At 47.0% G+C, this 18,448-nt stretch overlaps 1 protein-coding gene across 8 annotated transcripts in view; it reads right to left on the reverse strand.

The window, feature by feature from the left end:
* Positions 1–18,448, reverse strand: part of wdr59 (WD repeat domain 59) — an 85,724-nt gene that overhangs the window by 11,736 nt on the left and 55,540 nt on the right. For 3 of the 8 annotated variants that reach the window (XM_071400360.1, XM_071400362.1, XM_071400356.1), the window contains exons 18-21: positions 13,406–13,453; positions 10,424–10,557; positions 8,462–8,543; positions 2,855–2,967 (exon numbers count right to left, since the gene is read on the reverse strand). In XM_071400360.1, coding sequence (XP_071256461.1) covers positions 2,855–2,967; positions 8,462–8,543; positions 10,424–10,557; positions 13,406–13,453 — 377 coding nt within the window. Of the gene's footprint in view, positions 1–2,854; positions 2,968–8,434; positions 8,544–10,423; positions 10,558–13,405; positions 13,454–18,448 lie in introns of all 8 variants that reach the window. The other 5 variants (XM_071400358.1, XM_071400354.1, XM_071400361.1 and 2 more) reach the window with 3 other exon arrangements.

Genomic DNA, 18,448 nt, shown 5'->3' on the forward strand with positions numbered 1-18,448 from the left:
CAGACTGGGGAGGAGAGGACAGAGGAGACCTGAACACACTACACAACATGACTAGAGTCTGGACATCACTCATCAGACTGTAGTGGTCCAGACTGGGGAGGAGAGGACAGAGGGGTCCTGAACACACTACACAACATGACTAGAGTCTGGACATCACTCATCAGACTGTAGTGGTCCAGACTGGGGAGGAGAGGACAGAGGGGACCTGAACACACTACACAACATGACTAGAGTCTGGACATCACTCATCAGACTGTAGTGGTCCAGACTGGGGAGGAGAGGACAGAGGGGTCCTGAACACACTACACAACATGACTAGAGTCTGGACATCACTCATCAGACTGTAGTGGTCCAGACTGGGGAGGAGAGGACAGAGGGGTCCTGAACACACTACACAACATGACTAGAGTCTGGACATCACTCATCAGACTGTAGTGGTCCAGACTGGGGAGGAGAGGACAGAGGGGTCCTGAACACACTACACAACATGACTAGAGTCTGGACATCACTCATCAGACTGTAGTGGTCCAGACTGGGGAGGAGAGGACAGAGGGGTCCTGAACACACTACACAACATGACTAGAGTCTGGACATCACTCATCAGACTGTAGTGGTCCAGACTGGGGAGGAGAGGACAGAGGGGTCCTGAACACACTACACAACATGACTAGAGTCTGGACATCACTCATCAGACTGTAGTGGTCCAGACTGGGGAGGAGAGGACAGAGGAGACCTGAACACACTACACAACATGACTAGAGTCTGGACATCACTCATCAGACTGTAGTGGTCCAGACTGGGGAGGAGAGGACAGAGGAGTCCTGAACACACTACACAACATGACTAGAGTCTGGACATCACTCATCAGACTGTAGTGGTCCAGACTGGGGAGGAGAGGACAGAGGGGTCCTGAACACACTACACAACATGACTAGAGTCTGGACATCACTCATCAGACTGTAGTGGTCCAGACTGGGGAGGAGAGGACAGAGGGGTCCTGAACACACTACACAACATGACTAGAGTCTGGACATCACTCATCAGACTGTAGTGGTCCAGACTGGGGAGGAGAGGACAGAGGGGACCTGAACACACTACACAACATGACTAGAGTCTGGACATCACTCATCAGACTGTAGTGGTCCAGACTGGGGAGGAGAGGACAGAGGAGTCCTGAACACACTACACAACATGACTAGAGTCTGGACATCACTCATCAGACTGTAGTGGTCCAGACTGGGGAGGAGAGGACAGAGGAGTCCTGAACACACTACACAACATGACTAGAGTCTGGACATCACTCATCAGACTGTAGTGGTCCAGACTGGGGAGGAGAGGACAGAGGAGACCTGAACACACTACACAACATGACTAGAGTCTGGACATCACTCATCAGACTGTAGTGGTCCAGACTGGGGAGGAGAGGACAGAGGGGTCCTGAACACACTACACAACATGACTAGAGTCTGGACATCACTCATCAGACTGTAGTGGTCCAGACTGGGGAGGAGAGGACAGAGGAGACCTGAACACACTACACAACATGACTAGAGTCTGGACATCACTCATCAGACTGTAGTGGTCCAGACTGGGGAGGAGAGGACAGAGGAGACCTGAACACACTACACAACATGACTAGAGTCTGGACATCACTCATCAGACTGTAGTGGTCCAGACTGGGGAGGAGAGGACAGAGGAGACCTGAACACACTACACAACATGACTAGAGTCTGGACATCACTCATCAGACTGTAGTGGTCCAGACTGGGGAGGAGAGGACAGAGGGGTCCTGAACACACTACACAACATGACTAGAGTCTGGACATCACTCATCAGACTGTAGTGGTCCAGACTGGGGAGGAGAGGACAGAGGAGACCTGAACACACTACACAACATGACTAGAGTCTGGACATCACTCATCAGACTGTAGTGGTCCAGACTGGGGAGGAGAGGACAGAGGAGACCTGAACACACTACACAACATGACTAGAGTCTGGACATCACTCATCAGACTGTAGTGGTCCAGACTGGGGAGGAGAGGACAGAGGAGACCTGAACACACTACACAACATGACTAGAGTCTGGACATCACTCATCAGACTGTAGTGGTCCAGACTGGGGAGGAGAGGACAGAGGAGACCTGAACACACTACACAACATGACTAGAGTCTGGACATCACTCATCAGACTGTAGTGGTCCAGACTGGGGAGGAGAGGACAGAGGGGTCCTGAACACACTACACAACATGACTAGAGTCTGGACATCACTCATCAGACTGTAGTGGTCCAGACTGGGGAGGAGAGGACAGAGGAGACCTGAACACACTACACAACATGACTAGAGTCTGGACATCACTCATCAGACTGTAGTGGTCCAGACTGGGGAGGAGAGGACAGAGGGGACCTGAACACACTACACAACATGACTAGAGTCTGGACATCACTCATCAGACTGTAGTGGTCCAGACTGGGGAGGAGAGGACAGAGGGGTCCTGAACACACTACACAACATGACTAGAGTCTGGACATCACTCATCAGACTGTAGTGGTCCAGACTGGGGAGGAGAGGACAGAGGGGTCCTGAACACACTACACAACATGACTAGAGTCTGGACATCACTCATCAGACTGTAGTGGTCCAGACTGGGGAGGAGAGGACAGAGGAGACCTGAACACACTACACAACATTACTTAATAACACAACTTATTTTTAATTGAGTATACAAAACATTAAGAACACCTTCCTAATATTGAATCAGTCTGTGTCATGTCAGCAGGTGTTCATAATGTTTTGTTCACTCAGTATACAATAGTACAGTATATACAGTCTAGTATATTTGTCCTGCTACTCACAGAGTCTCCAGCAGGTGGCGTCCAAACGGGTGTCTGGCCCAGGGAGCGTCTGCATCAGGGTCCGAGTCAGGACTCAGTTCTAGACTGGTGGCAGCCGAGGCCAGGGCCCACACCTACAGTACACAGAGTTAATACAGGGCCATACAGTACACAGAGTTAATACAGGGTCCTACAGTACACAGAGTTAATACAGGGTCCTACAGTACACAGAGTTAATACAGGGCCCTACAGTACACAGAGTTAATACAGGGCCCTACAGTACACAGAGTTAATACAGGGTCCTACAGTACACAGAGTTAATACAGGGTCCTACAGTACACAGAGTTAATACAGGGTCCGAGTCAGGACTCAGTTCTAGACTGGTGGCAGCTGAGGCCAGGGCCCACACCTACAGTACACAGAGTTAATACAGGGCCCACACCTACAGTACACAGAGTTAATACAGGGCCCAAACCTACAGTACACAGAGTTAATACAGGGCCCACACCTACGGTACACAGAGTTAATACAGGACCCTACAGTACACAGAGTTAATACAGGGTCCTACAGTACACAGAGTTAATACAGGCTCCTACAGTACACAGAGTTAATACAGGGCCCTACAGTACACAGAGTTAATACAGGGTCCTACAGTACACAGAGTTAATACAGGGTCCTACAGTACACAGAGTTAATACAGGGCCCTACAGTACACATAGTTAATACAGGGTCCTACAGTACACAGAGTTAATACAGGGACCCTACAGTACACAGAGTTAATACAGGGTCCTACAGTACACAGAGTTAATACAGGGTCCTACAGTACACAGAGTTAATACAGGGTCCTACAGTACACAGAGTTAATACAGGGTCCTACAGTACACAGAGTTAATACAGGGTCCTACAGTACACAGAGTTAATACAGGGCCCTACAGTACACATAGTTAATACAGGGTCCTACAGTACACAGAGTTAATACAGGGACCCTACAGTACACAGAGTTAATACAGGGTCCTACAGTACACAGAGTTAATACAGGGTCCTACAGTACACAGAGTTAATACAGGGTCCTACAGTACACAGAGTTAATACAGGACCCTACAGTACACAGAGTTAATACAGGGTCCTACAGTACACAGAGTTAATACAGGGTCCTACAGTACACAGAGTTAATACAGGGTCCTACAGTACACAGAGTTAATACAGGGCCCTACAGTACACAGAGTTAATACAGGGTCCTACAGTACACAGAGTTAATACAGGGTCCTACAGTACACAGAGTTAATACAGGGCCCTACAGTACACAGAGTTAATACAGGGCCCTACAGTACACAGAGTTAATACAGGGTCCTACAGTACACAGAGTTAATACAGGGTCCTACAGTACACAGAGTTAATACAGGGGCCTACAGTACACATAGTTAATACAGGGGCCTACAGTACATAGAGTTAATACAGGGCCATACAGTACATAGAGTTAATACAGGGCCATACAGTACACAGAGTTAATACAGGGTCCTACAGTACACAGAGTTAATACAGGGCCCTACAGTACACAGAGTTAATACAGGACCCTACAGTACACAGAGTTAATACAGGGTCCTACAGTACACAGAGTTAATACAGGGCCCTACAGTACACAGAGTTAATACAGGGTCCTACAGTACACAGAGTTAATACAGGACCCTACAGTACACAGAGTTAATACAGGGTCCTACAGTACACAGAGTTAATACAGGGTCCTACAGTACACAGAGTTAATACAGGGTCCTACAGTACACAGAGTTCATACAGGGTCCTACAGTACACAGAGTTAATACAGGGCCCTACAGTACACAGAGTTAATACAGGGTCCTACAGTACACAGAGTTAATACAGGGTCCTACAGTACACAGAGTTAATACAGGGCCAGTATCTCTATGTCTACCTTAGTAGTCACGTCTCTGATCAGTCCTACCTTAGCCATGTCTCTGTCTCTCTGATCAGTCCTACCTTAGCCATGTCTCTGATCAGTCCTACCTTAGCCATGTCTCTGATCAGTCCTACCTTAGCCACGTCTCTGATCAGTCCTACCTTAGCCACGTCTCTGATCAGTCCTACCTTAGCCACGTCTCTGATCAGTCCTACCATAGCCACGTCTCTGATCAGTCCTACCTTAACCATGTCTCTCTCTCTGATCAGTCCTACCTTAGCCACGTCTCTGATCAGTCCTACCTTAGCCACGTCTCTGATCAGTCCTACCTTAGCCACGTCTCTGATCAGTCCTACCTTAGCCACGTCTCTGATCAGTCCTACCTTAGCCACGTCTCTGATCAGTCCTACCTTAGCCACGTCTCTGATCAGTCCTACCTTAGCCACGTCTCTGATCAGTCCTACCTTAGCCACGTCTCTGATCAGTCCTACCTTAGCCACGTCTCTGATCAGTCCTACCTTAGCCACGTCTCTGATCAGTCCTACCTTAGCCACGTCTCTGTCTCTCTGATCAGTCCTACCTTAGCCACGTCTCTGTCTCTCTGATCAGTCCTCCCTTAGCCACGTCTCTGATCAGTCCTCCCTTAGCCACGTCTCTGTCTCTCTGATCAGTCCTACCTTAGCCACGTCTCTGATCAGTCCTCCCTTAGCCACGTCTCTGTCTCTCTGATCAGTCCTACCTTAGCCACGTCTCTGATCAGTCCTACCTTAGCCACGTCTCTGATCAGTCCTACCTTAGCCACGTCTCTGATCAGTCCTACCTTAGCCACGTCTCTGATCAGTCCTACCTTAGCCACGTCTCTGATCAGTCCTACCTTAGCCACGTCTCTGATCAGTCCTACCTTAGCCACGTCTCTGATCAGTCCTACCTTAGCCACGTCTCTGATCAGTCCTACCTTAGCCACGTCTCTGATCAGTCCTACCTTAGCCACGTCTCTGATCAGTCCTACCTTAGCCACGTCTCTGATCAGTCCTACCTTAGCCACGTCTCTGATCAGTCCTACCTTAGCCACGTCTCTGATCAGTCCTACCTTAGCCACGTCTCTGATCAGTCCTACCTTAGCCACGTCTCTGATCAGTCCTACCTTAGCCACGTCTCTGTCTCTCTGATCAGTCCTACCTTAGCCACGTCTCTGATCAGTCCTACCTTAGCCACGTCTCTGATCAGTCCTACCTTAGCCACGTCTCTGATCAGTCCTACCTTAGCCACGTCTCTGATCAGTCCTACCTTAGCCACGTCTCTGATCAGTCCTCCCTTAGCCACGTCTCTGATCAGTCCTCCCTTAGCCACGTCTCTGATCAGTCCTCCCTTAGCCACGTCTCTGATCAGTCCTCCCTTAGCCACGTCTCTGATCAGTCCTCCCTTAGCCACGTCTCTGATCAGTCCTACCTTAGCCACGTCTCTGATCAGTCCTACCTTAGCCACGTCTCTGATCAGTCCTACCTTAGCCACGTCTCTGATCAGTCCTACCTTAGCCACGTCTCTGATCAGTCCTACCTTAGCCACGTCTCTGATCAGTCCTACCTTAGCCACGTCTCTGATCAGTCCTACCTTAGCCACGTCTCTGATCAGTCCTACCTTAGCCACGTCTCTGATCAGTCCTACCTTAGCCACGTCTCTGATCAGTCCTACCTTAGCCACGTCTCTGTCTCTCTGATCAGTCCTACCTTAGCCACGTCTCTGATCAGTCCTACCTTAGCCACGTCTCTGATCAGTCCTACCTTAGCCACGTCTCTGATCAGTCCTACCTTAGTCACGTCTCTGATCAGTCCTACCTTAGCCATGTCTCTGTCTCTCTGATCAGTCCTACCTTAGCCATGTCTCTGTCTCTCTGATCAGTCCTACCTTAGCCACGTCTCTGATCAGTCCTACCTTAGTCACGTCTCTGATCAGTCCTACCTTAGCCATGTCTCTGTCTCTCTGATCAGTCCTACCTTAGCCATGTCTCTGTCTCTCTGATCAGTCCTCCCTTAGCCACGTCTCTGATCAGTCCTCCCTTAGCCACGTCTCTGATCAGTCCTCCCTTAGCCACGTCTCTGATCAGTCCTCCCTTAGCCACGTCTCTGTCTCTCTGATCAGTCCTACCTTAGCCACGTCTCTGATCAGTCCTACCTTAGCCACGTCTCTGATCAGTCCTACCTTAGCCACGTCTCTGATCAGTCCTACCTTAGCCACGTCTCTGATCAGTCCTACCTTAGTCACGTCTCTGATCAGTCCTACCTTAGCCATGTCTCTGTCTCTCTGATCAGTCCTACCTTAGCCACGTCTCTGATCAGTCCTACCTTAGCCACGTCTCTGATCAGTCCTACCTTAGCCACGTCTCTGATCAGTCCTACCTTAGCCACGTCTCTGATCAGTCCTACCTTAGCCACGTCTCTGATCAGTCCTACCTTAGCCACGTCTCTGATCAGTCCTACCTTAGCCACGTCTCTGATCAGTCCTACCTTAGCCACGTCTCTGATCAGTCCTACCTTAGCCACGTCTCTGATCAGTCCTACCTTAGCCACGTCTCTGATCAGTCCTACCTTAGCCACGTCTCTGATCAGTCCTACCTTAGCCACGTCTCTGATCAGTCCTACCTTAGCCACGTCTCTGATCAGTCCTACCTTAGCCACGTCTCTGATCAGTCCTACCTTAGCCACGTCTCTGATCAGTCCTACCTTAGCCACGTCTCTGATCAGTCCTACCTTAGCCACGTCTCTGATCAGTCCTACCTTAGCCACGTCTCTGATCAGTCCTACCTTAGCCACGTCTCTGATCAGTCCTACCTTAGCCACGTCTCTGATCAGTCCTACCTTAGCCACGTCTCTGATCAGTCCTACCTTAGCCACGTCTCTGATCAGTCCTACCTTAGCCACGTCTCTGATCAGTCCTACCTTAGCCACGTCTCTGATCAGTCCTACCTTAGCCACGTCTCTGATCAGTCCTACCTTAGCCACGTCTCTGATCAGTCCTACCTTAGCCACGTCTCTGATCAGTCCTACCTTAGCCACGTCTCTGATCAGTCCTACCTTAGCCACGTCTCTGATCAGTCCTACCTTAGCCACGTCTCTGATCAGTCCTCCCTTAGCCACGTCTCTGTCTCTCTGATCAGTCCTCCCTTAGCCACGTCTCTGATCAGTCCTACCTTAGCCACGTCTCTGTCTCTCTGATCAGTCCTCCCTTAGCCACGTCTCTGATCAGTCCTACCTTAGCCACGTCTCTGATCAGTCCTACCTTAGCCACGTCTCTGATCAGTCCTAACTTAGCCACGTCTCTGATCAGTCCTACCTTAGCCACGTCTCTGATCAGTCCTACCTTAGCCACGTCTCTGATCAGTCCTACCTTAGCCATGTTTCTGTCTCTCTGATCAGTCCTACCTTAGCCACGTCTCTGATCAGTCCTACCTTAGCCACGTCTCTGATCAGTCCTACCTTAGCCATGTCTCTGATCAGTCCTACCTTAGCCACGTCTCTGATCAGTCCTACCTTAGCCACGTCTCTGATCAGTCCTACCTTAGCCACGTCTCTGATCAGTCCTACCTTAGCCACGTCTCTGATCAGTCCTACCTTAGCCACGTCTCTGATCAGTCCTACCTTAGCCACGTCTCTGATCAGTCCTACCTTAGCCACGTCTCTGATCAGTCCTACCTTAGCCACGTCTCTGATCAGTCCTACCTTCGCCACGTCTCTGCGCCCCACCACCAGAGCAGCTGCTGCATTCTTCTGACACGTGTCCTGTATGTCATTCACATTCAGACTGCAGAGGGAGAAACAGACAGCACATTCTGACACGTGTCCTGTATGTCATTCACATTCAGACTGCAGAGGGAGAAACAGACAGCACATTCTGACACGTGTCCTGTATGTCATTCACATTCAGACTGCAGAGGGAGAAACAGACAGCACATTCTGACACGTGTCCTGTATGTCATTCACATTCAGACTGCAGAGGGAGAAACAGACAGCACATTCTGACACGTGTCCTGTATGTCATTCACATTCAGACTGCAGAGGGAGAAACAGACAGCACATTCTGACACGTGTCCTGTATGTCATTCACATTCAGACTGCAGAGGGAGAAACAGACAGCACATTACACATGTTTCAGGATTGGTTGTATTGAGCCAGGTACAGCCAGGTACAGCCAGGTACAGCCAGGTACAGCCAGGTACAGCAACATGTTGGGTAAAGCATTATATTATAATATTCAGATGTATTGAGCCAGGTACAGCCAGGTACAGCCAGGTACAGCCAGGTACAGCCAGGTACAGCCAGGTACAGCAACATGTTGGGTAAAGCATTATATTATAATATTCAGATGTATTGATCCAGGTACAGCCAGGTACAGCCAGGTACAGCAACATGTGTGTCTCCCCCAGGGTGATGAACTCACATGTATGTCTCCCCCAGGGTGATGAACTCACATGTATGTCTCCCCCAGGGTGATGAACTCACATGTATGTCTCCCCCAGGGTGATGAACTCACATGTATGTCTCCCCCAGGGTGATGAACTCACATGTATGTCTCCCCCAGGGTGATGAACTCACATGTATGTCTCCCCCAGGGTGATGAACTCACATGTATGTCTCCCCCAGGGTGATGAACTCACATGTATGTCTCCCCCAGGGTGATGAACTCACATGTATGTCTCCCCCAGGGTGATGAACTCACATCTCACATGTATGTCTCCCCCAGGGTGATGAACTCACATCTCACATGTATGTCTCCCCCATGGTGATGAACTCACATCTCACATGTATGTCTCCCCCAGGGTGATGAACTCACATTTATGTCTCCCCCAGGGTAATGAACTCACATGTATGTCTCCCCCGGGGTGATGAACTCACATGTCTCCCCCAGGGTGATTAACTCACATGTATGTCTCCCCCAGGGTGATGAACTCACATCTCACATGTATGTCTCCCCCAGGGTGATGAACTCACATTTATGTCTCCCCCAGGGTAATGAACTCACATGTATGTCTCCCCCAGGGTAATGAACTCACATGTATGTCTCCCCCAGGGTGATGAACTCACATGTCTCCCCCAGGGTGATGAACTCACATGTATGTCTCCCCCAGGGTGATGAACTCACATGTATGTCTCCCCCAGGGTGATGAACTCACATGTATGTCTCCCCCAGGGTGATGAGCTCACATGTATGTCTCCCCCTGGGTGATGAACTCACATGTCTCCCCCAGGGTGATGAACTCACATGTATGTCTCCCCCAGGGTGATTAACTCACATGTATGTCTTCCCCAGGGTGATGAACTCACATGTCTCCCCCAGGGTGATGAACTCACATGTATGTCTCCCCCAGGGTGATGAACTCACATGTATGTCCCCCCCAGGGTGATGAACTCACATGTATGTCTCCCCCAGGGTGATGAACTCACATGTCTCCCCCAGGGTGATGAACTCACATGTATGTCTCCCCCAGGGTGATGAACTCACATGTCTCCCCCAGGGTGATGAACTCACATGTATGTCTCCCCCAGGGTGATGAACTCACATGTATGTCTCCCCCAGGGTGATGAACTCACATGTATGTCTCCCCCAGGGTGATGAACTCACATGTATGTCTCCCCCAGGGTGATGAACTCACATGTATGTCTCCCCCAGGGTGATGAACTCACATGTATGTCTCCCCCAGGGCTTTGTGAACGGGCAGCAGACAGGAGATCTCCTGGATGATGATTTTGCCTGCCAGCTTTACGGGTCTGTTACCGTAGTCGGCTCCCTCGCGCTTTGTCTTGAACCGACGAGACTTCTGACAGACAGAAAAAAGACACCGAAATCACAGAACTGACCCTAGATCAGGGCTATAGACACCCTGGTGTTGTAGTGAGACCACACCGAATCACAGAACTGACCCTAGATCAGGGCTATAGACACCCTGGTGTTGTAGTGAGACCACACCGAATCACAGAACTGACCCTAGATCAGGGCTATAGACACCCTGGTGTTGTAGTGAGACCACACCGAATCACAGAACTGACCCTAGATCAGGGCTATAGACACCCTGGTGTTGTAGTAAGAGACACCGAATCACAGAACTGACCCTAGATCAGGGCTATAGACACCCTGGTGTTGTAGTGAGACCACACCGAATCACAGAACTGACCCTAGATCAGGGCTATAGACACCCTGGTGTTGTAGTGAGACCACACCGAATCACAGAACTGACCCTAGATCAGGGCTATAGACACCCTGGTGTTGTAGTGAGACCACACCGAATCACAGAACTGACCCTAGATCAGGGCTATAGACACCCTGGTGTTGTAGTGAGACCACACCGAATCACAGAACTGACCCTAGATCAGGGCTATAGACACCCTGGTGTTGTAGTGAGACCACACCGAATCACAGAACTGACCCTAGATCAGGACTATAGACACCCTGGTGTTGTAGTGAAACCACACCTGGGTTCAAACAGTATTCAAAATAATTTAAGGTACTTTATCTGTGGGTGATTGAGCACGCCTGGCTAAATGGACCAATAGATTAGTCCCAAAATGGCAAACCCCGCCCATCTGCTACTCCAGACAGTCTAGAGCAAACGCTGAAAGTATTTTAAAGATTTAAAATAGTATCTGACCCCAGGTCTGGTGTAGATTCTAGACCTCCTCTCTGCTGTCAGGATATCTGACCCCAGGTCTGGTGTAGACTCTAGACCTCCTCTCTGCTGTCAGGATATCTGACCCCAGGTCTGGTGTAGACTCTAGACCTCCTCTCTGCTGTCAGGATATCTGACCCCAGGTCTGGTGTAGACTCTAGACCTCCTCTCTGCTGTCAGGATATCTGACCCCAGGTCTGGTGTGGACTCTAGACCTCCTCTCTGCTGTCAGGATATCTGACCCCAGGTCTGGTGTAGACTCTAGACCTCCTCTCTGCTGTCAGGATATCTGACCCCAGGTCTGGTGTAGACTCTAGACCTCCTCCCTGCTGTCAGGATATCTGACCCCAGGTCTGGTGTAGACTCTAGACCCCTCTCTGCTGTCAGGATATCTGACCCCAGGTCTGGTGTAGACTCTAGACCTCCTCTCTGCTGTCAGGATATCTGACCCCAGGTCTGGTGTAGACTCTACACCTCCTCTCTGCTGTCAGGATATCTGACCCCAGGTCTGGTGTAGATTCTAGACCTCCTCTCTGCTGTCAGGATATCTGACCCCAGGTCTGGTGTAGACTCTAGACCTCCTCTCTGCTGTCAGGATATCTGACCCCAGGTCTGGTGTAGACTCTAGACCTCCTCTCTGCTGTCAGGATATCTGACCCCAGGTCTGGTGTAGACTCTAGACCTCCTCTCTGCTGTCAGGATATCTGACCCCAGGTCTGGTGTAGATTCTAGACCTCCTCTCTGCTGTCAGGATATCTGACCCCAGGTCTGGTGTAGACTCTAGACCTCCTCTCTGCTGTCAGGATATCTGACCCCAGGTCTGGTGTAGACTCTAGACCTCCTCTCTGCTGTCAGGATATCTGACCCCAGGTCTGGTGTAGACTCTAGACCTCCTCTCTGCTGTCAGGATATCTGACCCCAGGTCTGGTGTAGACTCTAGACCTCCTCTCTGCTGTCAGGATATCTGACCCCAGGTCTGGTGTAGACTCTAGACCTCCTCTCTGCTGTCAGGATATCTGACCCCAGGTCTGGTGTAGACTCTAGACCTCCTCTCTGCTGTCAGGATATCTGACCCCAGGTCTGGTGTAGACTCTAGACCTCCTCTCTGCTGTCAGGATATCTGACCCCAGGTCTGGTGTGGACTCTAGACCTCCTCTCTGCTGTCAGGATATCTGACCCCAGGTCTGGTGTAGACTCTAGACCTCCTCTCTGCTGTCAGGATATCTGACCCCAGGTCTGGTGTAGACTCTAGACCTCCTCTCTGCTGTCAGGATATCTGACCCCAGGTCTGGTGTAGACTCTAGACCTCCTCTCTGCTGTCAGGATATCTGACCCCAGGTCTGGTGTAGACTCTAGACCTCCTCTCTGCTGTCAGGATATCTGACCCCAGGTCTGGTGTAGACTCTAGACCTCCTCTCTGCTGTCAGGATATCTGACCCCAGGTCAGTCCAATGTCTTTTAAGTTTCTGAGATGGTCATTGGTCAACAGTTATTGATGTCAGTACTGAAAAGAGGAATCTGAACATTTGTCGATGTTGTTGCCATAGCAATCACACAACCTTACCTGAAGTGTTAAGGATTGGTAAGCAATAGACTTTGCCATCATTGAAGTTAGAAAGACAGAGACAGAGAGAGAGACAACGGCAGAGAGAGAGAGAGAGAGAGAGAGAGAGAGAGAGAGAGAGAGAGAGAGAGAGAGAGAGAGAGGAGAGAGAGAGAGAGAGAGAGAGAGCGAGAGACAGAGAGAGAGCGAGAGAGACAGAGAGAGAGAGACAGCGAGAGAGAGACAGCGAGAGAGACAGCGAGAGAGAGAGAGAGAGAGAGAGAGAGATTCATGATAAAACATGGTTATCCATGCAGGTTATAGTGACTTAGTGACATCATGCAGGGTCCAGAGAGGAGGACGGAGAGACAGGAGAGACCCTGAAGAAAGCCCAAGAGGAGAGAGGTGGAGAGAGAGGCGGATAGAGGGATGGACGGAAGGAGGGTGTGAACCAAATACCGGGCAGTCATGAATGGACCAGCGGCGAAGGACAGACTGAGGAGGCTTCTGATTGGTGGAGATAGAGTGGCCCAACCACAGCACAGAGAGAGGCAGGGGAGGCATGTCAGTCAGCGGGACAGCCAACACACAGGGAAGGGAGGAGGGGAGGGAGGGGGGACACAAAACAACCATGAAGGTAAACACATCAACCACAAGGTGCAGAGAACAGAATGGGAATGAATGAACTAGGTAGTAACTAGTTATAGTTACAGTATAATGAATGACCTAGGTAGTAACTAGTTATAGCTACAGTATAGTGAATGATCTAGGTAGTTACTAGTTATAGCTACAGTATAATGAATGACCTAGGTAGTTACTAGTTATAGTTACAGTATAATGAATGACCTAGGTAGTAACTAGTTAAAGTATAATGAATGACCTAGGTAGTTACTAGTTACAGTATAATGAATGACCTAGGTAGTTACTAGTTACAGTTACAGTATAATGAATGACCTAGGTAGTTACTAGTTACTAGTTACAGTATAATGAATGACCTAGGTAGTTACCAGTTATAGTTACAGTATAATGAATGACCTAGGTAGTTATTAGTTACAGTATAATGAATGACCTAGGTAGTTACTAGTTATAGTTATAGTATAATGAATGACCTAGGTAGTTACTAGTGACAGTATAATGAATGACCTAGGTAGTTACTAGTTACAGTATAATGAATGACCTAGGTAGTTACTAGTTACAGTATAATGAATGACCTAGGTAGTTACTAGTTACAATATAATGAATGACCTAGGTAGTTACTAGTTACAGTATAATGAATGACCTAGGTAGTTACTAGTTACAGTATAATGAATGACCTAGGTAGTTACTAGTTATAGCTACAGTATAATGAATGACCTAGGTAGTTACTAGTTACAGTATAATGAATGACCTAGGTAGTTACTAGTTACAGTATAATGAATGACCTAGGTAGTTACTAGTTACAGTATAATGAATGACCTAGGTAGTTACTAGTTACAGTATAATGAATGACCTAGGTAGTTACTAGTTACAGTATAATGAATGACCTAGGTAGTTACTAGTTACAGTATAATGAATGACCTAGGTAGTTACTAGTTACAGTATAATGAATGACCTAGGTAGTTACTAGTTATAGCTACAGTATAATGAATGAACTAGGTAGTTACTAGTTATAGTTACAGTATAATGAATGATCTAGGTAGTTACTAGTTATAGTTACAGTATAATGAATGATCTAGGTAGTTACTAGTTATAGTTACAGTATAATGAATGACCTAGGTAGTAACTAGTTATAGTTACAGTATAATGAATGAACTAGGTAGTTACTAGTTACAGCTACAGTATAATGAATGACCTAGGTAGTTACTAGTTACAGTATAATGAATGACCTAGGTAGTTACTAGTTACTGACTACAGTATAATGAATGACCTAGGTAGTTACTAGTTACAGTATAATGAATGACCTAGGTAGTTACTAGTTACTGGCTACAGTATAATGAATGACCTAGGTAGTTACTAGTTACAGTATAATGAATGACCTAGGTAGTTACTAGTTACAGTATAATGAATGACCTAGGTAGTTACTAGTTACAGTATAATGAATGACCTAGGTAGTTACTAGTTACAGTATAATGAATGACCTAGGTAGTTACTAGTTATAGCTACAGTATAATGAATGACCTAGGTAGTTACTAGTTACAGTATAATGAATGACCTAGGTAGTTACTAGTTATAGCTACAGTATAATGAATGACCTAGGTAGTTACTAGTTACAGTATAATGAATGACCTTGGTAGTTACTAGTTATAGTTATAGTATAATGAATGACCTAGGTAGTTACTAGTGACAGTATAATGAATGATCTTGGTAGTTACTAGTTATAGACTACAGTATAATGAATGACCTAGGTAGTTACTAGTTACAGTATAATGAATGACCTAGGTAGTTACTAGTTATAGCTACAGTATAATGAATGACCTAGGTAGTTACTAGTTACTGGCTACAGTATAATGAATGACCTAGGTAGTAACTAGTTACAGTATAATGAATGACCTAGGTAGTTACTAGTTATAGCTACAGTATAATGAATGACCTAGGTAGTTACTAGTTATAGTTACAGTATAATGAATGACCTAGGTAGTTACTAGTTATAGTTACAGTATAATGAATGACCTAGGTAGTTACTAGTTATAACTACAGTATAATGAATGACCTAGGTAGTTACTAGTTATAGTTACAGTATAATGAATGACCTAGGTAGTTACTAGTTATAGCTACAGTATAATGAATGACCTAGGTAGTTACTAGTTACAGCTACAGTATAATGAATGACCTAGGTAGTTACTAGTTACAGCTACAGTATAATGAATGACCTTGGTAGTTACTAGTTATAGCTACAGTATAATGAATGACCTAGGTAGTTACTAGTTATAGTTACAGTATAATGAATGACCTAGGTAGTTACTAGTTATAGCTACAGTATAATGAATGACCTAGGTAGTTACTAGTTACAGCTACAGTATAATGAATGACCTAGGTAGTTACTAGTTACAGCTACAGTATAATGAATGACCTTGGTAGTTACTAGTTATAGCTACAGTATAATGAATGACCTAGGTAGTTACTAGTTACAGTATAATGAATGACCTAGGTAGTTACTAGTTATAGTTACAGTATAATGAATGACCTAGGTAGTTACTAGTTACAGTATAATGAATGTATCAGTATATGTATCAGCAACCCATTATCAGCAACCATCACTCCTGTGTTCCAATGGCACGTTGTGTTAGCTAATCCAAGTTTATCATTTTAAAGGGCTAATTGATCATTAGAAAACCATTTTGCAATTATGTTAGCACAGCTGAAAACTGTTGTCCTGATTAAAGAAGCAATAAAACTGTCTTTCTTTAGACTAGTTGAGTATCAGGAGTATCAGCATTTGTGGGTTCGATTACAGGCTCATAATGGCCAGAAACAAAGCACTTTCTTCTGAAACTCGTCAGTCTATTCTTGTTCAATTCAATTTCAATTCTTGAAATTGCCATAAAACTGAAGATCTCGTACAACGCTGTGTACTACTCCCTTCACAGAACAGCGCGAACTGACTCGAACCAGACTAGAAAGAGGAGTGGGAGGCCCCGGTGCACAACTGAGCAAGAGGACAAGTACATTAGATTGTCTAGTTTGAGAAACAGACACCTCACAAGTCCTCAACTGGCAGCTTCATTAAATAGTACCCACAAAACACCAGCTGGACTATGATCGATAATGGAATTCCCCAGGGAAGCTGTTTAGGCCCCTTGCTTTTTTCAATATTTACTAATGACATTCCACTGGCTTAACACCACTATCAACAAGACAGTCTCAACGTCAACAGTGAAGAGGTGACTCCGGGATGCTGGCCTTCTAGGCAGAGTTGCAAAGAAAAAGCCATATCTCAGACTGGTCAAAAAAAAGAAAAGATTAAGATGGGCAAAATAACACAGACACTGGACAGAGGAACTCTGGTAACGAGTTCAAACAGGTGCAGTTAATACAGGTAATGAGTGGAGAACAGGAGGGCTTCTTAAAGAAAAACTAACAGGTCTGTGAGAGACGGAATTCTTACTGGTTGGTAGGTGATCAAATACTTATGTCATGCAATAAAATGCAAATGAATTACTTAAAAATCATACAATGTGATTTTCTGGATTTTTGTTTTAGATTCCGTCTCTCACAGTTGAAGTGTACCTATGATAAAAATTACAGACCTCTACATGCTTTGTAAGTAGGAAAACCTGCAAAATCGGCAGTGTATCAAATACTTGTTCTCCCCACTGTATGTAGTAGTGTAATAATATATATAATGTAATTTAAGTGCCTTAATGTGTTTGGACTCCAGGAAGAGTAGCTGCTGCCTTGGCAGGAACTAATGGGGATCCATAATAAACCCCAGGAAGAGTAGCTGCTGCCTTGGCAGGAACTAATGGGGATCCATAATAAACCCCAGGAAGAGTAGCTGCTGCCTTGACAGGAACTAATGAGGATCCATAATAAACCCCAGGAAGAGTAGCTGCTGCCTTGGCAGGAACTAAATGGGGATCCATAATAAACCCCAGGAAGAGTAGCTGCTGCCTTGGCAGGAACTAATGGAGATCCATAATAAACCCCAGGAAGAGTAGCTGCTGCCTTGGCAGGAACTAATGGGGATCCATAATAAACCCCAGGAAGAGTAGCTGCTGCCTTGGCAGGAACTAATGGGGATCCATAATAAACCCCAGGAAGAGTAGCTGCTGCCTTGGCAGGAACTAATGGGGATCCATAATAAACCCCAGGAAGAGTAGCTGCTGCCTTGACAGGAACTAATGGTGATCCATAATAAACCCCAGGAAGAGTAGCTGCTACCTTGACAGGAACTAATGGTGATCCATAATAAACCCCAGGAAGAGTAGCTGCTGCCTTGGCAGGAACTAATGGGGATCCATAATAAACCCCAGGAAGAGTAGCTGCTGCCTTGGCAGGAACTAATGGCGATCCATAATAAACCCCAGGAAGAGTAGCTGCTGCCTTGGCAGGAACTAATGGGGATCCATAATAAACCCCAGGAGGAGTAGCTGCTGCCTTGGCAGGAACTAATGGGGATCCATAATAAACCCCAGGAAGAGTAGCTGCTGCCTTGGCAGGAACTAATGGGGATTCATAATAAACCCCAGGAAGAGTAGCTGCTGCCTTGGCAGGAACTAATGGGGATCCATAATAAACCCCAGGAGGAGTAGCTGCTGCCTTGGCAGGAACTAATGGGGATCCATAATAAACCCCAGGAAGAGTAGCTGCTGTCTTGACAGGAACTAATGGGGATCCATAATAAACCCCAGGAAGAGTAGCTGCTGCCTTGACAGGAACTAATGGGGATCCATAATAAACCCCAGGAAGAGTAGCTGCTGCCTTGACAGGAACTAATGGGGATCCATAATAAACCCCAGGAAGAGTAGCTGCTGGCTTGACAGGAACTAATGGGGATCCATAATAAACCCCAGGAAGAGTAGC

The sequence above is a fragment of the Salvelinus alpinus genome, chromosome 5 (assembly GCF_045679555.1).
Source record: "Salvelinus alpinus chromosome 5, SLU_Salpinus.1, whole genome shotgun sequence".
Classification (NCBI taxonomy): domain Eukaryota; kingdom Metazoa; phylum Chordata; class Actinopteri; order Salmoniformes; family Salmonidae; genus Salvelinus; species Salvelinus alpinus.